Raw genomic sequence first — 10,930 nt, forward strand, 5'->3', positions numbered from 1 at the left:
TGTGTGTATATCCTTGTTTGTTTGTACTTCTCCTCATACCTGCATCTCGTCCAAGCGTGGGCAAAACATTTTTAGGTGAAATCCAGGCATGTCTGAACCTGACAGTCCTAATCAGGGGAAAAACAGCCCTTGTCCCACTGTGACGTCATAAGCCTGCGACGATCGTTACCACGTTGGGAGGGTGGTGTGTATGTGTTTGTTTTTTGCAGGAAAACAACAGCAGTGACACCCGTCCCTTCTGTCAGAGGGCTTGTGGAAAACTGTTTTCCTTTTTTCTTCTTCAATGTTTAGTAAACCAAAGGGGGAAATAAAAGAGTGAAAGAACACGCTGCAGCGGCTCCTCTCTCCCAGGCTGTTTTCGTCCGGACCATGCCCCATGACCCCGACCCTCCGCCGGCTAAGAAGTTCAAGCCGGGGTCCGTGTTTTTCCGTTTCGACAAGCAGAAGCCGGGAATGCTGCTGCCCAGGAAGGGGACCGCCGGCACCCAGATAGACGTCCATCGGAAGACGCTGCCCATCCACCAGGCGAAAACCCAGCTACTGACCCAGCTCAGGCAGCTACCCAGCGCCGTCCTCATCGGTAAGTCTCGGCTTCCGGTTAGCATGATGCTAACACGACAGAACGCAGCGGCTGGCCGCCTCCCCGGCAGAGAACGAACATAACAAAACAACAGCAATAAGCAGACAAATAAGTATTCCTGACAACTAATAGGGTTGCCATGCGAACAAAAATATCTTCGACCGAATCCACAACAAACTATTTCGACCGGCTCAAACGGTAAAAGTCGTTATAAACCACTTCCTCTAGCAGAGGAAGAGTTCATCTGGAAGCACGTCTCTTTGAGGCTACGCGTCTTTCCCGCGCTTTGCTTTTATTTGTATTTGTATTTTTATAACACGTTTTATATCGCCTTAAACACACAGGAATATTTGGTGCCTCTTGTAATTATCATTTAAAAAATAGTTGGAAAAGGAAATCATGTTGATGCTTTTATTTTGTCAGTCAGACCGGAAGAGCTCTTTCTCACAGGCAGGTGTGGGATCAATAAGTAAACAAAAACAAAAATGGCGACCTCTGAAGGCAATAGAGCCTTATACAAACTTAACAGCTTAACAGGTTGGTAAAGATATTTTAAAAATACATAATTATATCCATCTACCTATTGAGTAGAATAGAATGCTCCTATTTTCCCACAATGGAGACATTTCAAATTAATAATAACTACAATCATTGATAATAAGTATATCCTCCATCATTGCTTGACATGTCAGATGCAAGTTACTACAATTGACCCGTTAGGAAATTCTTAAGCTGAAAAATGAAAAACCTTTGATTTATCACTCCTCCCTTTTTATTTGAAGATGTATCTGAGAATTGTTTTGACAATTTCCGTGCAGGTGAGAGACGGGCTCAGGGAAGACCACCCAGATCCCCCAGTACCTCTATGAAGCCGGCATCGGACGGCAGGGCGTCATCGCCATCACCCAGCCCCGCCGGGTCGCTGCTATCTCACTGGCAGGCCGGGTGGCAGAGGAGAAGAGGACGCAGCTTGGCAAGCTGGTAATCACTGAATTTGGGGGGAACGGAAACCTAGACATCAGAAAAGTCTTATAATTGCGCAGCCATTTTGGAAAAGAAAATTATTTTTCACACGCACGCCCGACCCCCCCCCCCCCCCCACACAGGTGGGCTACACTGTGCGCTTCGAGGACGTCACCTCGATGGAGACCAAGCTGAGGTTCATGACGGACGGCATGCTGCTGCGTGAGGCCATCGGGGACCCGCTGCTTCTGCGCTACACGGTGGTGGTCCTGGACGAGGCTCACGAGCGCACCGTGCACACCGACGTGCTTTTCGGTGTGGTGAAGAGTGCGCAGCGCCGGCGCAGAGAGCTCAGCAAGGTCCCGCTGAAGGTAGGTCCCGACTCCAGACCAGATTCATTGAATATTTGTTCTCCTAAAACATCACAGTAACTCTAATCTCTATTTCTATTTAAAATAAAAATATTACTATAAAATTACTTTTACTATTATTAACAATCTTTGTATGGCCTCACCTCATTTTACCAGAAGTGTTTTCCATATTATTTCATTCTGGAAGTACCTTATTTCAGAATAAATCCCAATGTTTTCAATTTTTTTGTCCAAGTCTGTTTTTAAATGATATTGCACCTTATCCTCATTAAATAAGACTGTAGTCTTCTAATATCAAGGATCTGTTGTCTTTTTTTGCATTAAATTAGTACCATAACAACCTTTTTTTTCTTGTTGTAACTGTGTTATAACCCTTTTCACGCACTGTCTTTGTCAGTTAAAATGAGCCCAACTTAAATTCCATCTTTTTCACGTGTGTGTGTGTGTGTGTGTGTGTGTGTGTGTGTGTGTGTGTGTGTGTGTGTGTGTGTGTGTGTGTGTGTGTGTGTGTGTCACACAAAGGTGATCGTGATGTCTGCCACCATGGACGTGGACCTGTTCTCAGAGTACTTCAACAAGTCCCCGGTGTTGTACCTGGAGGGGAGGCAGCACCCCATCCAGGTCTACCACACCAAGCAGCCACAGTCGGACTACCTGCAGGCGGCACTCATCTCCATCTTCCAGATCCACCAGGTAAACACACGCACACACACACACACACACACACACACACACACACACGGAGGCAGCAGGTGAAGGAGTTGTGATGTGGTGTGCAGGAGGCGCCGCCGTCTCATGACGTCCTGGTCTTCATGACGGGCCAGGAGGAGATTGAAGCGCTGGCGAGGACGTGCCGGGACATCGCCAAGCATCTGCCCGACAGCTGCGGCCCCATGGTGGTTATCCCGCTGTATGCCTCGTTGCCCCCGGCACAGCAGCTCAGGGTCTTCCAGCCGGCCCCAAAGGTAAAAGCAGGGACAGGCCGCGGCGGCGGCGGCGAAGGGGGAGGAGAGGGATCCCACGAGGTTTCTGTCGGAAACAAATAACCCCATCGCGCTCGCTCTACCCCCCACCCCTCTCACAGGGCTGCAGGAAGGTCATCCTCTCCACCAACATCGCAGAGACTTCAGTGACCATCTCCGGGGTGAAGTTCGTCGTCGACACGGGGATGGTGAAGGCCAAGCGCTTCAACCCTGGTGAGCCATGGCATCGACAGAAAGTCATCATGGATTTGCATATAGAAATACACATCATTAGCATTAGCATTATCAGATAAGCTCCTTTTTAAAACCTCCTTTATCCAGTGAACTGATGTCCTGCCTCACCAGAATGAATGCAGGCACTTCATTTGTAATAATAATTTTTTTATTGTTAATGTTGTTTGTAATCTTACAATTGCTCTTATTATTTTTCGATCAAATTTATATTAGGGAGGAAAGCATTTTTAAGCTGTGGTCCCCAGTCCTGCCTCATAGCTATGTGTATAAGTTCTCCATGTTTTTTTACCCGGGTTCTCCCTGTCTTCCCCATGTGATCCAAAAAACAAATTGTTCATATGTGTGAATGGTTGGTTGCGCCTGGTGTGGCCCTGTGATTGACAGGTGAGATGAATAGATGAATGAATAAATGTAAGGATTAAATTTGTCCCCCCCCTCCCGACACACACTGAATCCACCTTATTCTCCGATTTGTCACAAATTGGCTCGTCTCCACGGCTACTTACCGATGCCGAGGCTCGTCAGAGATCCCCTGGTTTGACCCTTTTATCGTCCCAACTTTTGTTTTTATTCACGTTAAGATCCAGTGATTCCAGTCAGATCTGGACTCAGCCCCACGCCCTCCTTACCTCTGCTCTGATGTTCGACCCTCCCTCTCCTCCAGACAGCGGGCTGGAGGTCCTGGCGGTGCAGCGGGTCTCCAAAGCCCAGGCGTGGCAGCGGGCGGGCCGGGCCGGCAGGGAGGACGCCGGCTCCTGCTACCGCCTGTACACCGAGCAGGAGTATGACGGCCTCGCCGCAATGACGGTGCCTGAGATTCAGAGGTGATTGTGTGTGTGTGTGTGTTTGTGGATCAACACACTCGGAGAGTCCTCTGAATGTTTGGATGGGTGTGACAAACCCTGCTCTCCCCTGCAGATGTAACCTGGCCGGTGTGATGCTGCACCTTCTGGCTCTGGGGATCCCGGATGTGATGAATTTTGATTTCATGTCCAAGCCGTCGCCGGGTAGGATGGCGCCTACGGCGAGCAGCCGCGTGACCCCCTCCCGAGGACGGTCAGCCATAATAACCCTCCCCCGCTATGTTGGTTGATTGCAGAGGCCATCCACGCCGCCGTGGAGCAACTGGAGCTGCTGGGGGCCGTAGAGAGAAAGGAGGAGCAGGTCCTCCTCACGCCCTTGGGGAAGAAAATGTCCAGCTTCCCCCTGGAGCCTCGATACGCCAAGGTGAGCAGCGCCGTCCTCACTTTGGTCACGTTCAAGGGAGGTGTGTCCAAAGCTCTCTTCTCTCCACCCCCGCAGACCATCCTGCTGTCACCCACCTTCTCCTGCTCGGAGGAGATCCTGAGCATCGTGTCGCTGCTGTCCGTGGACACAGTGCTGTACAACCCGCCAGCCCGCCGCGAGGAGGTGCTTGCAGCGCGCAAGAAGTTTGCGTCCAGCGAAGGCGATCACATGACCCTCCTGAACATCTACAGGGCCTTCAAGAAAGTCAGCGGCAACAAGGTAGGTAGGAGCGCGTCTGTCGGTTGGTGGTGAGAAGAGGAGATGTGGAGCTCGATGTTCTGCAATGCCATTTGGTGCAGGAGTGGTGCCGGGAGAACTTTGTCAACAGTAGAAACATGGGTCTGGTGAAGGAGGTCCAGGCCCAGCTGAAGGAGATCTTCCTGAAGGTAGGGAGCTTCGAGGTGATGGGGGCGGCAGCACATTGAGAAGGTGGACTAACTCGCTCTCCTCCCACCAGCTCAACCTGAAGCTGGAGTCCTGCGGGTCGGAGACGGCCAACGTGCGCCAGTGCCTCGCCCATGGGATGTTCTCCAACGCCGCCGAGCTGCAACCCGACGGCAGCTACCTGGCGCTGGATGCCCGCCAGCCGGTCGCCATCCACCCGTCATCCGTGCTTTTCCAGGCCAAGCCGGCGTACGTGGTCTTCAACGAGCTGCTGCACACGTCGCGCTGCTACATGCGGGACCTCTGCCTGGTGGACGCCGACTGGCTGCTGGAGGCGGCGCCCGAGTACTTCGGCCGCAAACTGCGCCTTGGCAAGAGCTAGAAGCGTCGAGAGGGGGGTGGCGATCGGTAACCCGGGACTCGGAACCCGAGTTTGAGTTTTACTACCTACCAGTGGCTCGTGCCCGCCCACGCAGATGTTGGGTTTTACAAACCACACGTCCCCCCCCCCGCCGTCTCTGTTCGCCATGCATGAGCCTTCACGCCACCGGAGCCGAGAGACTGCACCGACTTTTTTTTTTTTTTTTTTTTTTTGAAGTATAAATATGCAAAGACTCAGTTAGCGGACACGCTAATGTTAGCATCCATGCTAATGACAGTTTTAAAAAAAAGACGCCAAAGTTAAGAATATAAAAAAGCAAGGGGACACACACAACGGATCAGTTCCTGGTACATGTGCATGCTCCTTCCAGCATCTTACACCCTCTTCTAAACACACACACACACACACACACACACATACGCACCTGCACACCAGGAGAAGCAGCACGTAGGCATCTCCAGGGTTTTATACCTTGCTGTTGTACATGATACAGTAATAACACTCAACCCAGGCGTATGCAAAGCGTGCAGATGACAGGAAATAACCCGTGGTCTCATTTGTAACCCCCCCCCACCCCACCCAACCCCCGAGCGTGGAAGTGCAAGTCCACTTTCTGCACACGTGCCATTTTTTACAAAGTCCTCGCCGTCGGTCGATGTGCTTTGCATTCGAGCGCATCGTCCACTCACTTGAAGAGCGACGGGTTTTATTTATCTTTTTATTTTGTGCAAATTCCCCCTTGCCCTCCGGTTTTACAAATGAGACCCCCAAAACCTGAACCCCTCAGGTGTTTCATACTTCGTATGAATGTACTGCCGTGTTTTTTGGGAGCGGAACGAACGCCTCTCGCGGGGTTTATTTTGTACACTAGACTCAGGACTGTACGATAAAACACCTGAATAAATTATATTCACATTTTCTCACATTTATTTATGTTTCGCTTTTCAAAGGGGATCCCCAGGCGGCCTCAGTATCATCGATATTTTAACATCACATACCAAATGGAATCCTGTAGTGTGAGATGGGAGTGCATCATGGAGTGACTCTCAGTCCTTCTTGGTTGCTATGGTGACAGGCTGACATGAGGTTAGACAGGCATCCCCATAGACTATGATGTTTTGCTGATGACATTATACGCTGTAGTAAGAACAGGGGGCAGCTGGAATGAGATGGCATGAATGACCCGAAGAACCCACGTGGTGCCTTTAGGCTACAGGGAGTGAAGATAAAAAAGGTGGAGGGGTTTAAGTTCTTTGGGTCAACAGTCCAGAGCAATGAAGAGGGTGGAGAGGATGTTAAGATGTGATAGGCAGAGATGAAGATCTAGAGACTGAGGTCAGACTGAGATTGTTTGGATGCCTACAGAGGGGGGGATGGTGAGGATCTGGGTCGAAGGAGACTGAGATCGGAACTGCCAGGCAGGAGTTCTATAGGAAGACCGGAGAGGAGGTTTGTGGATGGAGGAAAAGAGGATTGAAGGGAGTTTTATGTGAAATGGGAGGGTTCTATGGAGGCAGATGATTGGCTGTGGTCCCTGAAGGGAGCAGCCTGAAGGATACGAAGAAGAGATAATTACTCGCACAAACCTACAGGGAACTTCTTGTTCATGGTGCAACTCAACTTACATAACCTATGTGAACCTTTGGTCTTTGCAGGTAATGGTTGTGTTCAACCAGTGAACAGCGACCTTGACCAAGTCACCCACGCTCCTTTTAGCCAATAAAAATTGTTGCTAAAGATTTTATGTAGTAAACATTGGATTTGACACACCAGCAGCCATTCCAGGTAAGTGTGGACTAAATGCGTATAGAAATATCAACACTTTTGTATATAGAGACATAACCTGACATAACCATGAGGGCATGGGGCGGCTGTGTTATGTGTCTAGCTATTCTTCAATTCTATTGTGTATTATATATTGCCTTTTGCTGTTGTAAAAAAAAGGGTCAACCTCAACTTGTTTTTCTCTCTCTCCCTTATTTGATACAGGTTACATACAAATAAACATAAATGGTCCATGAAACAAATCACAAGTATTCCGATGAGATGTTTACAATACAATACATTACATTGCATTTGGCAGACACTTTTATCCAAAGCGACTTACAATAGAGGACATAGGGACTGCAAATACACTTGCAAATACACGATGCACAGGAAATATACAGAACAGTAAGCTTGGGTTAGTGATTTTTTTTTTTTTTTTTGACAAAGACATACACAAATGTACACACACACACACACACACACACACTGCATAGCCTAACTTGCTGCCTAACCTAATCTGGGGCATCAGCGCAGTAAAAAGTCCTGAAAGAGAACAGTTTTTACCTGTTTCTTGAAGGTGTACCAAAGTACCAAAGTTGCTGTATTACAGAATGTAGAAGGGAACTACTATCACAGGATTCCAGATAACTAATAGTATTATAAAGAAGTGTAATGAAGAAAAAAATGTTGAAAAATAGAATTAGAATAGACAGAATTAAAATAAATAAATGTTATACATACATGTACATATTGTTTTTTTTCCTCTGAGGGTTCACAGTATGTATTAACCTCATTATCTCATGGAGAACATAATTCAAAATGCTGTACAGCTTCCAGGCTTTAAGTCCTTTGATTAGTTTTAAGGATTTCATGTACAATTTAAAACTTTTTAAAGGAAATATTTGTCTGATATAATCAAGTAATACTTGAATATCTTTAGCTGGGCGCAATTCGTTACCGTGCCACCGGGGGCGCTATTGAGCTCACGCCGCAAGATAATATAAGTTGAAAAAAAATATACGTCTAGTAATTTTTGCCATGTTTGTTTCCTAAAACAAAACAAAAAAAAACTATAATTCCAAAAAATATTTATTCTAATTTCAAAAGAGTTGTGACAATTTCCTGCGAGTTTTGGTTGACAAAGTACTACTTCCGGTTCAAAGGTCATCGTTGCGACAGGTCAATGTGTCCTTCCACACGTGTGTGTAATCCGTCAGGCAGCAGCGGGAGTGGTAAGCTAGCCGGCGTTTGGAAACATCCTGTCCCGTCTGTAAACGCAGTTTCTCTCCCGATATCGTCATGCTTAAGTCGGTCGTCCGTGCGGTGGGAGCCGCTGCCCGCCTCTCCGCGCCCGCAGCGAGAGCCCTGCCGCTCAGGTGCCCGGCGCCCTGCTCGCCGGGTTCGGCTATGACTCGGCCCTTCACCCGGTCACTCTGGATGCTTAACAGCAGCGGCGCCTCGTCGGGTTACCGGACGAAACTGTTCAGCTCGAAGGTCCTGAGCCCATCGGTGTCCTGCGGATGCGGCGGACTTCACACTGAAGGTGAGCTCCAGAGCAACGGTCGTTCCGACCTAGCTAGCCGGTCTGAGCTGAGGTTTCGTAAGCTAATAAATCACTAAAATAATCCATGCCCGAGCACCAAGAATACATTAATACTTATATAAACGAGAAGAGTCATTATCTAAGGGAACAAAATTTTAATGCTTGAAATGAAATTGTGTTTTAACCAAGTTACGAAAACTTTATTTACAACGTTATTAGCCAGCTTAAGCTAGTGTTCACCTTTTAGTGATGCGTTCAAGTGCTACCGGAAATCCCACCACTCCGGTGGTTCCCGTCATGACAGTTTACTTTGGCGATGTGAGAACTCTGAAAAACTGTCAGTGAAGTGGCCGTTGACGTTAATGCTTTTGAACTTACACGAGAGCATGTTTCATGTAACAGGACTCTGTTGCATCATTTCTCATTTCTGTTTTTTAAGCTGAGCGGGGTTAATGAAACGCTCAAGCTCAGACTTCAAAAATTTTTGGAGACGTCTCATCTTAACCCGGTCAGTTAACTCTGGATACGTGTCCTTCGTTGCGCAGGTGACAAAGCATTTGGTGAGTTCTTGACAGATGAAATCAAGGAGGAGAAGAAGATCCAAAAGAGCAAAACCCTGCCCAAGATGTCTGGAGGATGGGAACTGGAGATGAACGGCACAGAGGCAAAGCTCACCAAGCATGTCGCTGGGGAAAAGTATGGCTGTGGCATTTTTTGGCGTTTGTTTTCCAACGGCCAGCTCCATTCACAATCTGAATAATCACGCATGTGCTCCTCCCAGGGTCACCGTCACCTTCAACGTCAATAACAGTATCCCGCCTAATTTTGAGGAGGAGCCTGAGCAGGGGCAGCAGAAGCCTGCAGAGGAAGAGGTGAGCAGCACAGCTCCAGCCAGAGGACGTCTGCCATCAGATCTTTTTCTGTTTCTCATTCATGATCCATCTAACTTTGTCCCCAAAGCCAGAAATCGTGTCGACGCCCAACTTTGTCGTGGAGGTGACCAAACAGGCGGCGAAGCATTCCCTCGTGTTTGACTGCCATTTCCCCGAAGATGAGGTGAGTAGTGGCTGCGTTCCACTAACGCCTCCCGCCAGTGTGACGCAGTTAAACTGAAAAGCCCCGTCTTTCCCCCTCCCCCCTTTGTGTTTCTCCTCCAGGTCAGTCACGGCGAGGGAGACGAGGAGAGCGACATCTTTGCCATCCGCGAGGTCAGTTTCCAGCCGGAAGGGGACGCAGACTGGAAGGAGACTAGTTATACCCTCAACACGGACTCCCTGGACTGGGTGAGCATTCTGGAGGTGCTGCAGACAGCCAGAGAAAATAGGGGTGTAGTATCCATGCTAATGCCGATGCTCTGTGTGCCAGGCGCTGTACGACCACCTGATGGACTTCCTGGCCGACCGCGGCGTCGACAACACGTTCGCGGACGAGCTGATGGAACTGAGCACCGCCGTGGAGCACCAAGAGTACATCAAGTTCCTGGAGGATCTGCAGGGCTTTGTCAAATGTAACTAATGGACAGAGGGAGGTGTTTGGGAGAGCGGGGGGGTTTCTGCGTATCGCATCCCGAGGAATAAGGGAGGGACGGCGAAAACGCAGAGACGAGTCAAACGTTTCAGCACTGAAAGAGTCAGAGGGTCTCACAGGAGCAATGCTGGAGAGATGTTCTTATTCTCCAAGGGCCGGGTGACACGCTATTAGCGAGAGTGCCGAGCCGATGTATTTGAAGACTGATGGAGATTTCCCGTCTGGCTTCATCTTATAGGTGTAGCTGACCGAGCTACCGAGGCCTCACACCGTTAGCCGCTGGCATTTTAGCAAATGCTGTGCAAGCTTGTCGCTAGTTGCCTTGTGGCTATATCGGCTAGCGGGGTAGCCCGGCTCGGCTCACCGCCGTTTGACGATTTTATGTCAGCTGTTATTCCTGCGGTGTGGGTTTGCTAAGCTAACTATCTGCTTCGATCTGCTCATCAGATGGTTAACATTGGAAGGATGATTCCCAAACAATCGGAAATGGAAAATAAATAAGGACTCGGCTTATCGTTCGCGTGTGTCCCCTGTCGCCTTGCTCTGGTTGAGAAGTATCTACGTTGTTCTTTAACTTAAGTTTTGTTGATTTAAATACCTGATAAATACCGCGTGTTGAGCGGCCGTCACTTCGGGTTTAGACGCCATGTCCGAACAGCTCAGTAGATCTCCTCCGTGAAGAGGTGGAGTCTAAATCTGAAGACCTTTGTCTGGAAGACTCCACGGCAATGTCCAATAAAATGTTTTGATAATAGCTTGGTGTTTTACCGTCACTGAATCCCAACCTCAACCCCCCCATTGTGATACTATGGATATTCATTAACATCCGTTGCTAGGAGACAAACGATGCAGACACCGACTCTTATGCTTTTTGTTTTTTCTTCCACGTTTGGACAAACATTTAATATT

At 48.6% G+C, this 10,930-nt stretch overlaps 2 protein-coding genes across 2 annotated transcripts; both read left to right on the forward strand.

Moving 5' to 3' along the window:
* Nucleotides 1-226: 226 nt before the first annotated feature.
* dhx33 (DEAH (Asp-Glu-Ala-His) box polypeptide 33) lies at nucleotides 227-5,771 on the forward strand. Its single transcript, XM_086160728.1, has 12 exons — nucleotides 227-582; nucleotides 1,403-1,561; nucleotides 1,687-1,914; nucleotides 2,437-2,607; nucleotides 2,694-2,879; nucleotides 2,999-3,110; nucleotides 3,796-3,955; nucleotides 4,050-4,138; nucleotides 4,231-4,358; nucleotides 4,434-4,637; nucleotides 4,718-4,804; nucleotides 4,876-5,771. The coding sequence occupies exons 1-12, from the start codon at nucleotides 370-372 to the stop codon at nucleotides 5,182-5,184; spliced, it is 2,046 nt and encodes a 681-aa protein (XP_086016854.1). The 5' UTR covers nucleotides 227-369; the 3' UTR covers nucleotides 5,185-5,771.
* Nucleotides 5,772-8,120: 2,349 nt separating this feature from the next.
* c1qbp (complement component 1, q subcomponent binding protein) lies at nucleotides 8,121-10,775 on the forward strand. The gene is made up of 6 exons (XM_086160539.1): nucleotides 8,121-8,494; nucleotides 9,040-9,190; nucleotides 9,276-9,366; nucleotides 9,455-9,550; nucleotides 9,652-9,777; nucleotides 9,860-10,775. The coding sequence occupies exons 1-6, from the start codon at nucleotides 8,251-8,253 to the stop codon at nucleotides 10,007-10,009; spliced, it is 858 nt and encodes a 285-aa protein (XP_086016665.1). The 5' UTR covers nucleotides 8,121-8,250; the 3' UTR covers nucleotides 10,010-10,775.
* The last annotated feature ends 155 nt before the right edge of the window (nucleotides 10,776-10,930 follow it).

The sequence above is a fragment of the Fistularia commersonii genome, chromosome 15 (assembly GCF_037954325.1).
Source record: "Fistularia commersonii isolate RoL2024-O1a breed Wild chromosome 15, RoL_Fcom_v1.0, whole genome shotgun sequence".
Taxonomy (NCBI): domain Eukaryota; kingdom Metazoa; phylum Chordata; class Actinopteri; order Syngnathiformes; family Fistulariidae; genus Fistularia; species Fistularia commersonii.

What these genes read in the sequence shown, in the direction of transcription:
- dhx33 (XM_086160728.1), top strand. Translation starts at nt 370, where the DNA reads ATGCCCCATGACCCCGACCCTCCGCCGGCTAAGAAGTTCAAGCCGGGG. An exon ending in GGACGCAGCTTGGCAAGCTG is followed by an intron (nt 1,562 to 1,686) that starts GTAATCACTGAA and finishes CCCCCCACACAG; the next exon opens with GTGGGCTACACTGTGCGCTT. An exon ending in CCATCTTCCAGATCCACCAG is followed by an intron (nt 2,608 to 2,693) that starts GTAAACACACGC and finishes TGTGGTGTGCAG; the next exon opens with GAGGCGCCGCCGTCTCATGA.
- c1qbp (XM_086160539.1), top strand. Translation starts at nt 8,251, where the DNA reads ATGCTTAAGTCGGTCGTCCGTGCGGTGGGAGCCGCTGCCCGCCTCTCC. An exon ending in AGAAGCCTGCAGAGGAAGAG is followed by an intron (nt 9,367 to 9,454) that starts GTGAGCAGCACA and finishes TTGTCCCCAAAG; the next exon opens with CCAGAAATCGTGTCGACGCC. An exon ending in ACACGGACTCCCTGGACTGG is followed by an intron (nt 9,778 to 9,859) that starts GTGAGCATTCTG and finishes TCTGTGTGCCAG; the next exon opens with GCGCTGTACGACCACCTGAT.